Source organism: Helobdella robusta (genome assembly GCF_000326865.2).
Source record: "Helobdella robusta unplaced genomic scaffold HELROscaffold_19, whole genome shotgun sequence".
Lineage (NCBI taxonomy): Eukaryota > Metazoa > Annelida > Clitellata > Rhynchobdellida > Glossiphoniidae > Helobdella > Helobdella robusta.
In genome coordinates, this window is record NW_008704034.1 from 706,305 (window position 1) to 722,760 (window position 16,456).

General features: G+C 32.5%; 2 protein-coding genes across 2 annotated transcripts in view; both read left to right on the plus strand.

The window, feature by feature from the left end:
* Positions 1–1,941: 1,941 nt before the first annotated feature.
* Positions 1,942–3,634, plus strand: HELRODRAFT_170834 (hypothetical protein; the record flags this gene model as incomplete). Its single annotated transcript, XM_009016660.1, has 4 exons — positions 1,942–1,978; positions 2,340–2,485; positions 2,962–3,057; positions 3,545–3,634. 4 exons carry the CDS (start codon positions 1,942–1,944, stop codon positions 3,632–3,634), a joined length of 369 nt encoding a protein of 122 aa, XP_009014908.1.
* A 10,869-nt stretch (positions 3,635–14,503) lies between these two features.
* HELRODRAFT_170835 (hypothetical protein) overlaps positions 14,504–16,456 on the plus strand; it is a gene marked incomplete at both ends in the record, with an annotated part of 4,189 nt that continues 2,236 nt past the window's right edge. The window contains 4 exons of the mRNA XM_009016661.1: positions 14,504–14,614; positions 15,542–15,678; positions 16,112–16,194; positions 16,264–16,322. Of these exons, the coding sequence (XP_009014909.1) occupies positions 14,504–14,614; positions 15,542–15,678; positions 16,112–16,194; positions 16,264–16,322 (390 nt within the window). The remainder of the gene's footprint in view (positions 14,615–15,541; positions 15,679–16,111; positions 16,195–16,263; positions 16,323–16,456) is intronic.

The following is a 16,456-nucleotide window of genomic DNA, read 5'->3' on the forward strand; positions in this document are numbered from 1 at the left end:
CATATCACCGAACATTCCAAATCTAACTCGAAATCATCCGTCATTTAGAGCAACAACAAATACTGCAACAATAAAACCGTATCTAGCATCGTTTAAATCTCCAATCTTACAACCACCACGCCAGCAACTTTCACAAACAAAAACTGAATGCGGAACGAAAACATCATTGCCTTAATTCTCAGCAGAAACAACGAATCCGCACCTAATCTTCAAAAAAAAAATAAAAACAGACCAGGACAGCAGTAACAAAGACAAAAAAAAATGAGGCAAGCGGGCAGGCAGACAGCGGACAAATTGATGAATAACTGGGAGCAAATAGATGGATGGCTTGAAGATGCGTCGATGCGACATGCAGCCTGATGAAAATGTTGATGGATGGTTCCATATCAACGTACACGGGAGATTCATGCACATGTTCACGTGCATCTCTGCATACAAATCATCCGCTCCACGTGTCTGTGTGTTTTAATGTTTAAATACTTTCGCCTTTAATCATATTCATAAATTTGCTTCAGAAGTCCATTCACGAGGAGTGCGGTACGAATCAGAAGGCATGCATTAAGTTTAGCAGTTGGTGGCGGTTTTATGTTAGAAACACGCACACGCGCACCTATATAGATGTATGTGTGTGTTTGTTATTTTATATTAATCTAATTATTTAACTATAGATATTTTTATGTACAAAAACAGTGTACAGTGCACAAGCGTACAATATTGTTTGTACGTTTCATGTACTTTCCCTCGTCCAAGCAAGTACGAGGGCAATCTGACATCGGAATAACGAACAGCACATTAACATGCAAAAACATGCTTTGTACGAACATGTGTATGCGTATGTTCTGTACGTGTGTATTTGTGCACGTGTGTGCGCGTGTATGCGTAAGTGCAACCTAAGAATGCATCTAGTTGTGTTTCTGCTTTTGCGCCTATGCATTACAGTGTTCATCGTCTTTGTACATTATTTGTGAACAACGTACACAAGTGTGCACATGTACATCTCTATAACCAGATATACTGGACAAACTGTGTTAACTGCTTGGCACAAAAAATGACAAATTATGTTAATTAGTATTAAAGTTGAAATTAAACTCGAAGCCTGTATTCTTTTTAAAGCATATTTTGGGGATGAATATAAAAGGTTTGATAAGCACACACAAAAATTTGTTTATGTACAAGATTGCAATTTGGTGTAATAAAACCAAATGTCAGTTCAAGGCATTCATGCTGTGTATGTTTGTACACATACATGTTTGTGTGCATGCGTGAATGTTTGCAGGAGCGTACGTGTGTATGCATGCATGTATGTTTGCACGTATACGCTCGAATGTATGAATGCACGGAAGGAAAATGCTTGCGATCGAGTTGGACACAATTTTTCATCATTGCTATCTGACGTTTGTATTTGTGGTCGAGGAAAACGGAATTTCGTACAAATGACTCTGTACTCTGTAGTGGACGTATGATGATTGTGTGTGTGTGTGTACGTCTGTGCATGTATGTGAATGTGTGAGTGTGTGTGCTTCTGTGTGAAAGTGTGTACAATCGGAGGGTTACGTTATGAAATGCATATGAGAGTAGTAAGGTAAGTACGAGTGCTTCTTCAAACTGTGGTGACGATGGTGACGACCACATGATCACAGAGGTGGACATGGGTTGGGTTAACCCATGGGTTGGGTTGGGTTGGGTTGGGTTGGGTCCAAATTTTATAAAGTTGTGTGGGTTGGGTTGGGTTGAAATTTTCAAATTTTATTATAAATAATTTATTTCTGTATTTTTTTTTATTCTTAAACGAACATTTTAACTAGTTAATAATCGGTGTATTTTATATCGCTGTAATATCATTGTATCTTTGGTCTATCGTTTCCACTTTCTTTTTGTGATTATTGAGTTGAGCAAAAGTTAACTTCTTTCCGATCGAGAAAATTAGTTTTATTTACAAGTATGGCAGAATCAGAAGAAATTCAGCGTCATTTGAGAGGTTTGTGTGATTTAAATTTGCTAAGTTTGCGAAAGTAAAAAATCTAATAAATTTCACATTAACATTTTTACATTTTTTATGTTTTAATTCCTTTTTTAAAGATTTAATTGTTATTTTTCATAATTTCAAATCTCTTCAGTCTTTACAGCTACACTTTACAGACATCAGAATTTTTTCTCAATTGCTCATTTTACTTATTTACCTGATATTCATGTTTCATTTTCTTTCTTTTTTCTACCTAGAAATGGTTTATTTTTCAAATTTTAGTTGGGCGCTGTTGAAGTTTAGAAATCCCATTCATTAGATAAATTTAATTGATTGATTGAACATACTTAAGTATTTAAATATTTATTCTTTCCAGAAAAAACAGGGTGGTATATATTAAAAGCACCCACAAATTTAAAATCAGAAATCTGGCAGAAATTTCACATGGTTTTTCAAAAAAAGGAAAATGATGAAAGCGAAATTCCCGTGAATTACTATTGTGCTTGTATTAAGTGCAATAAGGTATATCAGTTTAAAGATTCATCAGGTAAAAACTTTGGCACTAAAAATCAGCAAGAACATATTAAACATTGTGCTGTAGTCTTGCCAAAGTCACAGTTGAAAATCCCGCAATGCTTGAAACGAAAAATTCAACCGTCTCCTCTAGAATTAATGATGTTGAAGCATAGACAGATCTTTTTCTGTGTTGATGGTTACCACTCATTCAAATCTGTTGAAAATAAAGGGCTTCTCAATTTGATGCAGAGCTGTGTTGAGTTAGGTGCCAAATATGGAAAGTTTGATGTTTCTAACGTTGTTGTGGGAAAATATTAGTAACATTTAATTTTTAATTAATTTTCATGTTATTTTATTACACTTGCAGTGTAATTACTTTACCAGTGTGTTTTATTACACATATGATCTTGTATTTTTGAGTTCTGCTTTTTAAATATCATTTGTAAAAATTTGCCTGTTTGGTAAAATTGCGACTCGTGCAGATGGGTCGGGTTGGGTTGGGTCGGGTTGGGTTGAAAAGTTGCATTTTCAGGCGGGTTGGGTTGGGATGGGTTGAGTTAAGTGATGGGTTGGGTTGGGTCAGTAAAAATGGACCCATGTCCACCTCTGCATGATCATCACCATCGTCAGCACAGTTTGAAGCATGCCTGTTTGTACTGTAGGCACATGACTTAAGAAATATAACTAATTGCTCAAAATCATTCAATAAGATACATACATACAGTAAAACCAGACTCATTTTAAAGCACTTAAAACATACAAACATTTGTACATAGTGCGTGCACACACACGTGATTGCGTACAAGTGTGTGCGTACTCAGAGTGTAAAGTGTACACCGACATTGTACAAAGTTGTACAGAACAGAATGATTTTGAAGGCGCCAACCGGAGCGTGAAATGTCAGATTCAATTACATTTAAATGCCCAACTTGTTTGCATGAGTTTTTCCATTGTTTTTATTTGTACGATTATTAGTCTGTCGATGTATGTAATTATCATAGTCATCATCATCGTCATCACATGCATCATCATCATCATCATCGTCGTCGTCGTCATCATCATCAGTGTAACAGGGTGTCCGTAAATTTCGTAAAGACTCTGTTCTTCCCTCCACTCCCCCTCATCTCTGCTGCAATTGACCAGCTGACCAATTAAACGGACAGCAAAACATTATTAAAACACATCCATCATTATTATCATTATTATAATCGTCATCATCATTATCAATACAAACATCATCATTGTCTTATCATCGTTATTATTACCACTACAATTTTTTTTATCATTGTCATTATTAGCACTCTCTTTATCATCACATAATCATCTTTCTCTACCTTTCGTCATCGTCATTGTCGTCGTCTTCATCGTCGTCATCTCTATGAAGCAGCGGGAAAATGAATCTAGAATCACAGGCGTTTTTTAATTTAAAAGGTTTCTACTTGGTTATATTTATCTCCATCTTCAATCATAATCCTATTTCAGTTTGTATCTTTTGTATTTTAAACCGCATGTCATATCTTCAATTCCGTGATTTATACGATTTTTTTGCTATCATCATCATCATCACAAGCATCAACACACACATCATCATCATCACTTGCATTATTACCATTATCATCATTATCATCATTCTCGACACAATGTTCATCATCATCATTAATATCGCCCTCATCATCATGAATGTCGGTTGAAAGATAAGTAAGGCAATGTAGAGATAGTATTTGCTTGATTTATGTTCTCATCACCCCAATCACTATCATCACCGTTATCATCATCATCATCATCATCTTGAAGGTATATAATAAGCAGGTAGGTAGGTAGGTAGGTAGTTAGGTAGGTAGTTAGGTAGGTAGGTAGGTAGGTAAGGTAGGTAGGTAGATAAGGTAGTATGAAGTACAGAGAAAATATTTGCTTGATTAATGTTCTCACGATGCTTACCATCTTGTTTATTGCTTCCAAAAAGATTAATGCTTCTTTCGCTGTGGCAATTTCTTTTGCACATTCACTCATTCACTCATTTATTCATTCATTTATTCAATCAATTATTTATTCATCTAATTACTTGTTTACCCATTCTGTCATTCATTCATTCATTCACTCATTCATTTTTATTTCTTCAGGTTTTATTTATTTTCGTTTATGTTGTAATTAGTTCGCACATAAACACTCATACATACACATACAAACACACACTCACACACAAACACATTCACACAACATTCACACACACAAACACACACCCACAAATACTCACGCACACATTAAGTTCTTGACAAAAGTTATTCATTCTCAAAGATATATTTCTTCACCGACTATTCCACAAAGTTCAATAATCTTTGCACCTCGTTTGAGGCCATAGACCTAAAAATATAATGGAAAATTTTTGAATATTTGATTCATAGGCCATTTTTTAATTTTATTCCTTCCTTTTATAAACGATTGAATGTTTGTAAATAACTAAAAAGGTATTCAAAATGTCTTTTACCTTACCGATATACACCAGAGTATTTTAGTAGTGATTCCGTTGGGTTGACATATGAAACCAAAGATGATGGAAGCGTTTTTATTCTTTATTTTTGCAACGTGTTAGTGCTGTTGTTTTGTTCCTTTGTTTGTTGTTTGTTTGCTGCTGTTTGTATGTTGTTTGTTTGTCTGTCTGTTGTTGTTTACTTTTGCGGTATATGAAATTGAACAATAAATACTAGTATGAAATGGAGCAATAAAAAATGTTACAATAACAGATATATGAAATAAAATTTAAATTAAAAAAATTACGAGAGAGGCAGTGCTGACTGGCCTAAGGCGATGGAGTGGATTAGAGTGGCGGTCACATGCTGGTGAACACGCTCCAACAACCAAACCAACATAAACCTTCGCCTGCATTCTCCGTGGGATTCGACGCTAAAAACAACAGCAACATCAACAACAACATCAGCAACAACAACATCATCAACATCAACAACAACATCAACAAACAACATTCACAACAACATCAATGTCAACAACAAAATCAATACAAATAATTTCCTAAACTAACATTGGATACAACAATTGTAATATTTTATAACTATTTCATCTTTCAATGATAATGTTGGGAAATAACATCAAAATTGTAACAAAAATAAAAACAATCTGATCTTTACAATTGAACGTAATATGGACATTAATTTATAGAAACATAACAAAAACAACATTACACAAAATCGGACGCTACCAACACCAGCCAAACCATCACCACTATCAATACCATTAACACATATAATTGACCATTCTAACAGTCGTATCAACAACATTAATAACTTCATCCATAACATCATTAATAACATCAATAACAACATCAGTAACATCATCAGTAACACTAACTACGCTAAGATCATTACAAACATTATCACCAACAACAACAACATCCGACATTAACTTTATGGCTGGCTTAATGGCAAGGCAGCAATGGACGAAAATCATTCATATTAATAACATCAATAATAACATGAAATAAAATAAAATATAGGCAAAAATATGCAATGACAAAATAACAAAAACTGGTTTTAATCTGTACTTACATTTATATGAGGCAATTATTGAGAATATAAACATTAATAGTTCATCACAACAGAATAGCAGGAAAAAATAGATGCAATAGACTTACAAAAGAAAATAGAGTTATGCAGTAGAACGTAGATTCTGCACATATAAGGAGACAGACTTCTCATTATAATTTGCATGGCTTCTTAAAACATTCCGAGCGGTTTATTTCATTTTTATTTGAGCAATCATCTTTTGTGACCCCCACTTTTATTCCACTTCGTTCGTATTCCAGAATTTGTCTGATGTGCGCTCGTAATGATGACTCTCCTGTCTGTCTATTCGTCAGAGTTTTGTGGTTAGCTTCGTGAGTTTATAATCAGTGGCGTCACATAACTTATCATGGATTACTTTTATTAAAGAGAATTATTGATGAATACTGAACTTTTCATTTTTTCAATAGAGAGAAGTTAGAAGAGGACGTAACGGTAGATAACTTGGACGGGAGTTGGAACGTGGAAATACGTGGCAAATGCTTTTTGAAAAATTTTTCAGAGAAAATTCAATTTTAAATAAAATAATTATCTAATTTTTAACACAAAAACTAATTGGTTAAAACCAATTTTAAGAAAAATTTTGTTGCAAAAATCCGTTTGCCCACACAGAGTGAACATTTTTTTTGTCCAAAACCTTTTAACGCAAAAAATTTTAAAATTTGAATTAAAAATGTTAAACTTTGAAACAAAACTTTTTTGCTTTCAAGTTGTTAGCTCAGAGAACAAAGTGTCATATTTCCAGTAGCTCTTAAAATCTAGCATTCCAAACTGACGGAATCGAAACTTAACATCATCATCCTGGTGTTTTTGAAACTGTACCTACCTACTTACCTACTTGCAATCGATGTCTGTGTTGTGTGTGTGTGTGCGTGCGCGTGTGTGTGTTTGTGTGTGCGTGCGTTTGTGTGTGTGTGTGTTCTGGTTTTGGTAGCACATAAAAGTTGTTGTGTAAAAAAAATTAAAAACCAACGAGATTTTCATAAAAAAATGATTTAAACTTTATTCTGTCTCTCGCAAAGTTAAATAGTCATAAAATTAGCAACAGTAAAAAGAAAACACATTTTCAACTCGACCAAAACCACCAACTACCGTCGTCCTTACACATATTTTTCATCATTTCCATCATACTTTGCATATTTAAAAAATTAAATTTTTAAAATAACAAATATATTTGGTGCCATCATCGTTGTCGTCGTCATCATCATCTAAAACATCACCGTCACCGTATTACGGCGGACGCATAAAATTCAATAACGCTCTTCCTTAGAATGTTCTGCGGGAAATGTTTAAGCGTCACATGACGTCACAGACAGACCACGTGACATCTGACTTAACGTGCGATAGTAAAGGATGCAGTATCCACTGATGAAGTATGCATGGAGCTAGCTGCTTTACTTCGCTTGTTATGGGCTTTCTTAATGTTTCTTGTCAGTCTGTTAGTTTGTGCTTGCTTTTGTATGTAAAGTTTTGTGTTTGTGTGTGTGTGTTGTGTGTGTGTGGTGTGAAGTTTAAATTCAAAATGAAATTTTAGTTTTTTATTTTATTTCATCGTTTTGTGTACAGTTAACCGCAATAATTTCCCTTTTAAAACTTGAACGAAACTTCAAACAAAATGATAAAAGCGGGAAATAGTATCATTATTTTATCGATATTAACAACAACAACAAAAACAACAACAACAACAGCAACCTTTGTAATTGTAATAATAAAAGAAATAATAAATAAAATGTTTATAAAAGTTCTGGGCGCGCGACGAGCTGTAAAAATATCGTATAACCGAACTTATAATGCAACTTGCGCAACGACGACGTTTGCAACAACATCATCAACAACATTAACAATAAAAACAACACAACAACAATAACCCACGAACCACACAACAACAACATTAACAATAAAAACAACACAACAACAATAACCCACCAACCACACAACAACAACAACAACAACAAAACACATCAACATCAACGACAATTTTCCAATGTTTCCCACACTGATGCATAACTCACCGCACTGACTGCAGAACATTCCAGGTTCCTCCTGCTACTGAAATATGGCACAAATATCAACAGTTGCTCTTATGGCACCACTGTTCTAACTCGGACAACAACGACCACATAAACAAAAACATCAACGACAAATTTTTTTGTATGCATGTCGTTTATGTTTGCTGTTGCGACATTAAAATAATTCTAATTGTTTGTCATCGTCGTCGTCGTTGTTGTTGTTGATCCACGTGACGGAATGATTGTGTGGTGTGACAATGCAGACCAGATACTAATACTATAATTCCACTATAAAAACTCCCTGTTTCAACCGCATACACAATTTATATACTGCGGTCTGTTTATATACATTGTATTTATCTTTGTTTAACTATATAAACTTAAATTTTATGAAAAAATTGTACATTTTTTGTTCATTTGACGTAGCGCAAATTTGATAACGGTTAATGCCAACATCTGTTAAATTCGCCTAAAAATTAGGTTAAGTTGGCTTGGCTATATATATCTTGTACGTATTACATCTGTATACATCATTCACACAAAGCCTAAGCGAAAACATATATATTCACACGCACACACACTACATACACAGACACGCTCCAACACACACTTACAAACACACAAACACAATCTCTCTCACACACACACATACATAATGCTCATTCAAGTGCACCAGTCAAAAAGTAAATTGATGCCTGCAATGAAACAAAGTGGATTTCGTGAACATTTGGACCTGTCAAATTTGAAGAAACATACATCAAACAACATTCATTGCGTGCATAGGAATAAATGCCTCGCTTGCAAATATTTTGAATAAATTTTCAAATTTTTTTCTTTGAAGTTAAAAAATAAATATAGAAAAGGCAAACTTTAAATGAAGAAAATTATTTTTCTCACAAACATTTTGTGCCATTTTAATGGGCATCAAGCCAAAATTTAAAAAAAATCAACGTTTCATCATCATCAACATCATTTTTATCATCATCAACATCATTTTTATCAACATCAACATATTTTCTGTAAACTTTGTTAACATCATATCATCAAATAAATTTTTTCCAACTATGCGTGACATCACAATGTAACGTACGTCAGATGATGTCATCATTTGACGTCATCTCTCGCATGACACAATCACATTATTATTCAATTTTTTTTTATTTTCTGGCGTTTTTTCTTACATACTGTTTTTAATACTAACAACACTGTCCTCTTTATCATCATCATCTTCCTCATCATCGTCGTCATCATCATCATCTTCATCATTATTGTCGTCATCATTATCTTCATCATCATCATAATCATTGTCACCGTTATCATCATTATCGTCGTCATCATCATCATCTTCATCATCATCATCTTCATCTTCATCATCATCTTCATCTTCATCACCAACGTAAGTCTCACCATCACAATCAAAAATTTGATTATCATCGTCATCATCGTTGTTGTACTCATAATTATTTTCGGCGTCAGCTATGTCATCTTTTCCACCATCACCAGCAACCTCACTTTCAACATCATCACCATCCTCATTATCACCATCATAGTCACTATTATCGTCATCATCATCTTTGTCATTATCGTCTTTGTCATCATCATCATTACCATCATCATCATCATCGTCTTCGTCCTCATCACCTCATTTTAATCATCGTCCTTTTATCGCCATTTTATTCCTCCTTTTCATCATCATCATTTTGGTTGCCATTCACTGCAGTTCGTTCCATTGTTGTCACCGTCATCATCATCATAATCCTCATCCTCTTCTTCCTCAGCCTCTCCACCACCATCATCATCATTTTTCCATTTTACGCATTTAGTTAGCCTTGCTGGTCATCATCAATTATCATCATTATCGTCGTCCAATCACCATCACCGTGATCACCACTACGAACAACATCATAACCATCACATCGTCATCATCATCATTATCATCATATTATCATCATCATCATCACCATCATCATCATCATCTCATTATCACCATCATCATCATCATCATCGTCATCATCATCATCGTTTCAAGTGTGGCGTAACGTTATGTTATGTTTAGCGTGATCAGATCTCTCTCGAGACCACCATGAATGAGGTGAGAACGTGAGGAAGGAAGAGAGAGAGCGAGAGAAAGAGGTAGAAAAAAAGAGAAAGAAAGAAAAAGAAGGAGAGAAGGATTACATTGAGATTAAAAAAATCATTTCTGCAAAATTATGTCATCAATTATTCAACGATATTATTTTATTACGACTCTTATTTTCAAAAAAAGTAAACCCTTGTTGCAAGCATAAATGTTAATTTCCACATTAATCACAGTCTTATTTTTATTAATTAAGTTTTTAATAAATTAATCATTTTAAATGGAACTCTGATGTATATTAGCTTTTTTAATCTTGCATTAAACTGCCTTACTGCAAAATTTTGTCCCAAAAAATTTCACTTACATACAAAATAATCACTTTTTTAATTGCCTAATAATAATGATAAAATGAAATTTCAGAAAATAATTTTGACATAATAATCTATAAAATAACGCATTTTTTTTATAATATAATAATAACAATGGAATTTTTATTTGTTATATTAATTTTAAAACATCCGGTTTAAAAATTTCGATTCTCAAGAAATGCTATGATTTTTTTGGAAGGCTTTTAAGATGAAACAACAATCTGCTCTTTGAATGTTTAATGAAGTCAAATTTTATTTGATTTTTTCAGAAACAGCAAAAAAATCTTAAATATTTCCACCTTACATACTTTTTTTTTAAATCAGAGAAAATGGGATTAATTAATTATGTATAGGATTGTTTATGAAAGACATCCTCAGCGTAATCCCTTGTTTGTGATAATGTTGGAAGAGTTCCTTCACGTATCTCCAGTTTTAAAATGAATGACGTTTCGAAAGATTATAAATGATTTTCTTCGATATTTTCTTTTAAAAAATCCATATTTTACGTTGTTTAAATCCATTTAGGGTTTGTTATATAAGCCTTATCAAATTTGAAAATTATTCTATAATTATCATATATTTAACAGACTGAAATTAAAAATCTTTAATAAATAAAAAACATTGACAAAAATAGTTTTAGAATTAAAATTTTTCAACAATCTCTGTGTAACGAGATCAAGAAAAAAATCTAGCAACATGTCGCAAATAAGTGGCTTCATTTAATGAATCCAAGTGTGGATTCTTCACGCGAACCTTGAAAAAAAAATTTTTTTTATTTCTTTAATAAAAATAAAGTTCATTTTATTACTTTTTAGTATTATATTCTTTTTTTTTGTTGTATCAATGTTAAATCTTGAAGCAGAACCTTCCAGTCCATAAATTGTGTTTTTCCACTCCTCATTGTCACCCATCGCAAGATAAAATAAAATTTAATTTCATATTCAGAATCTCAAATATCAAAGTTTACAATCAAGGAGAAAATCTATAATGAATCAAATTTGTTACATCTATCTCTAGCCTGAATCTTTATATTAGGGAGTCTTAGCCCTGAAACCCGATACACATCTGGTTAAACCAAAATATGAAATAAAGAATTCGTCCCCTTGTAATTCCAGTAACACTAAAAATGATTGCGACTAACTCCAAGTTTTGAATTGATAAGTAGAGCAAATTTTAAACATTAATGCAATTTAACATTGTAAATTGAGTTTTTTTCAGAATTGAAGTATAGCAATATGTTAATTTGTGTGAGTACTTGCCCACAAATTAAGAAATGAATGTACGTGCAGTACATATACAATACATACATCGGATGATCAATTGATAATTAGATGAAAATGTTTTGACAAACACGCATTAATAAACAAGATTCTTTCAGTTCGGATGATTTATTTCCTGACCTCTCTACATTGGTTGAGCCCACAAATCCTCACCGATGTATATGAAATAGAAGAATGTGCGTATAGTGAGATATGACATAAGGATAGAGATATGACATCAGAAAGATGATATAGAAGAATGTAGGTCAAGAGAGAGAGAGAAAGAGAGAGAGAGAGAGAAAGAGAGAGAAAGAAAGAGAAAGGAGATAAAAAGAAAGAGATAGAAAGAGAGAGAGAGAGAGAGAGACGCACACAGAGGTTTTGAGATGAGGACCGTATGAGATTTATGGTGATAACAAATTATATCTCTGTTATTTGAACCAAAGCCGATTTTTGAAAAGATTACAATTTTTCAATTTTTCAGTTATATCATGACAATTAGAATCAACATTATCATAAATACGAGAAACAACAATAAAAACAATTATTTTGAAAATACTAAATTATAGCAATAAATAATAATAATAATAATAAATAGCAACAATAACGGACATTGCACGCAAGCAGATAGAATGTAACGGAAAGCTTGTTTAAATGAAAAATATCATGTTGATGTGATGAGACGATATATGGCGTGACATCATGTTGCGATGTCATTTGATGTCATCTAGGACAATAGGATACAGTGTAATGGTATAGTATAGTTATGTTTAATTATGAGATGTAAGGATGTGAAGTTATAAAACAGTGTACATATAATGTGATGTGATGTTATCAAATTACATTTGATGCAATCTGATGACATGATGCAATGATGTAATGTGATGGGTACACAATAACTGCGTTGACTTGATGTATTGATGCAATGTGTGTATGATAACATGACTCTGCGACAGCAATGTAATGTGATGTAATGTGACGACAATGTTTATAGGGTGTGAAGCAAAATTATACATTTGTTTTTATAAAATGTAGAATCTAGGCAGACTTATTTATATTTAAATCCATATAATTTAATAAACTTTGCATTTACTTTAAAGTTTTGTTAAATAGTTTGAAATTATATAGAGTGAACATTAGGCAAAACTTCAAATTAATGTTTCATAAATTGAGTTAAATTCAAGACGTAGAAAGTTGAGAGAAAAAAAGTTGGAAATAAAAATGGTTTGAGTGAGGCAAAGAAGAAATGACTGGATGAATGAAATGTGAGGTGGTCGGTTGAAGAAGAGTGCTGGCGTGGTTTTATGACGTCATGAACGAGCCTCCTGTGAACGTGAAAAAAATTAGAGATAACAGATGGACTGGCCGTCGGGTGATGGTGAACGAGTGCATGTGTACTTTTTCACTCAAGTGCATGTCTACTTTGGTACATACACACGTCTATATATAGCTGTCTATGTATTTCTTAGCACAAAACTACTTGAATACATACACATACGTTTGTATATATCAATAGCTGAATTAGAGTAACATTTTCCCTTAAATCTACTCAGCTCTGTCACATAACTATGCACACTCGTTTATAACCGACAGGTGTTCTATTAATATTTCATTGATATATTAATTAATTTCACATACTTATATATTTTGTACGGAAAACAGTAAACATCTTTGTTAAAAAATACATTCAAATACCTTCAAACAAACGATATTTGGGTTGATTAAACATTTCTTTACATTTTTAAATAAAAAAAATGTTGATGATTTGTTATTTTCTTGAGGTTAAATTTTTGACTGCTTATGCATACTTTCGTACACTGAAGTCAGCTTTTTTGGTACCTCTCTTTCCATTATGAAAAAGAATTTGTGATTAAGTACTGCTTTGTTACTGGTGTGGGAATGGTAGCTAAGTAACAAAATGATAAGGTAACAAAAGTAACAAAATGATAAGATAACAAAAGTTATAATAGAAACAAATGATTCATTACTAAAGCAAAACAATATTCAAATGAACAAGTACCCAACCGACTGAGTACGAAAGCGAATAATTACTGAAATAGTAAAATACCCAAATGATTAAATAACATAGTACTGAAATGATGGAGTAGCGAAGTAACATAGTAATCACGGACCAATAACGTCTTTATGGTAGGCGAAATAATCTTAAAAGTTCTTTGAATGAATGTAGTTGAGTGGTGGAGCTGAAGGTTAATAGTGCCACTGGGAGGTTGTGTGATGTTGCTTGTGTTGTTGTTGCTTGTATTGTTGGTGTTGTTGTTGTTGTTAGTGTTGTTGTTGTTAGTGTTGTTGTTGTTATTGTTGTTGTTGTTGTTAGTGTTGTTGTTGTTACTTGTGTTGTTGTTTATGTTTTAGATGTTATTGTTGTTAATGTATTGTTGTTGTTGTCATTGTTGTTGTTGTCAAATTGTAACGCAAAATTTTTCACAAAACCAGCAATAAGGTAAACTAATCAAACAGCAGAACGCTAAATACAATCCAATGCACTTCTATTATATATGTATCTTGAGGCAGTCACCTGCAAGAAGAATTCTGGCCTGCGAATACAATAATGTTTGAACAGCGTCGTTAATTAATGCCATCTACTAATAGCAACAAAATGAAACAAAATCAAACACATGTAACACAATCCTAACACAAAGCAGCCTAATGTGGCACATTACGTTTGATGATATACCGGCGTTAAAATCTACGCATTGACCACGTGACGACCACGTGATGATCACGTGGAAGCAAAACAACTACACAGACACAAAGCAGAAGGCCATTTTTATTTTGCAAAACTACAAGACTCCTAAACAAAAGCAATGCGTATCGCAAGCGTGGGAAGTTATTTTAATTTTTACCTGTAAATTTCAAGAAACATCACACTCGTAAATATATATGTTATTTATGGCGGGAATATCTCTTTGAAGAAAACAATGCTAATAACAAAACAACAACAATAATAATAATAACACAGTAATAATAAGAAAAATAAGAAAAGTTATAATTACAACAAAAATGATACCTCAAAGAACCCACCATAAAATATAGCGACATTTATGAGTGTGAAAATTAAAATTTAATTTATTACTTCTAGTCGTAAATAACGACAACCAAAAGAACAACGAAAATAATAATGATAACTATAAATGATAATAATAATAATAATAATATTATTATTATTTTTTATGGTTTTTTAATTATTTCAGTTGTTAGTATTTGTTTATGGTCCGAATTGTTGAATGTTTTCACGGCGAAGATTTAAGATTAAAATATTTTCGGTTATCATCAAGACAATATTGTTATAATAATATAGAATATAACAATAATTATATCAATAATAATAATTAATAATATTTATAATTGATTTTATTATTACGTCTTTATTATTATTGCTGTTAAAATGTTGTGTATGTGTTCATTTTTGAATTGTCATCGTCTCGTTATTGCGTTGCTAAATTGAAATGCGTGAAGTATATCTCTATAGCGTGTGTGTTTGTGTTTTTGGTGTGTGTTTGAAAATATCTTCAAATATTTTAAATAAGCACATGCGTTTGTGTGTGCTTGTATGTGAGTTTGTATATTTTTTGCGTTAATGTATGCTGGTGTAAATATTTGTAAAATTCTGCTCAAGCCTAATTTGTAAACATGTTTTAATGTGATTTAATGTAAAAAAGGTGTTCCTTCGGTTTAACTCGTCATTAATTATTCAATGATTTTTTATTTTACATACTCCATAATATTCTTTTAACATTCAATATTTTCAATTAGTTAACTAAAGATGCAATTGAGAAAAATTTTTTAGATGAAATGTTTGAGAAAGTTGCTTTGAATGGCGTCACCAGCGGAAAGATAAAGAAGCGGGAATGTTCAACGGCGTTTGAGGACACAAAAGAACATGTAACCAGGTGTTCATTTTACGATTTAATAAAAATTTTATTATTTCCTCACACACACTTTCATTCATTTACTTGTCAATTCCTTCAAACGTTCATCCACCAATACAAACTTTCTTTCTCCACCGATGGACTGAACAGTTATTGGACGAACAAATTGAACGAACGAATGAACAATGATCTCGTTCCTCCACTTGTTCATCCCATTGAAAAATTAAATTATAATCATAAAATAAGTAATGTAAGTATTGAAATGTATATGATCTTCCATAGACATTTAAGGAAAATTTTTAAAATTAAGAATATTATTTTTATTTAAGTTTGAAACAATTGTTATTTTAGTCATGTTATTTGTTAACTACTCAAGCACTTGAGATACAAATTAAATATATTGCAATAAAAACAACAAAACCAACACTAACAACAACAACAACACAAACAACAGCACAATCAACAAACTCCCATTAAAAATTCTCAAATATTCCATGTTCACGCTGGTGACGTTAAAAGCAGCCGACAAACAAAAAAGTCAAAAAGTGAAACAGCAAGCCATTTGATGACGTCACAGAGCCATGATGGTGATCGTCATCATTGCAGACGTCATCAACGTCCACGTGATCTGGAGTGCAATCATTATCAGTACAGCTATTGGAATGGTTGGCGATATGCTTCAATTTGGGAAAAGTGCAACAAACATGCAAGTGGCAACATCAACAGCTTAGATAACAACAACAATGACGACAACAACAATAACAACAAAAACAAAAATGTAAAATGGCAACATCACTAA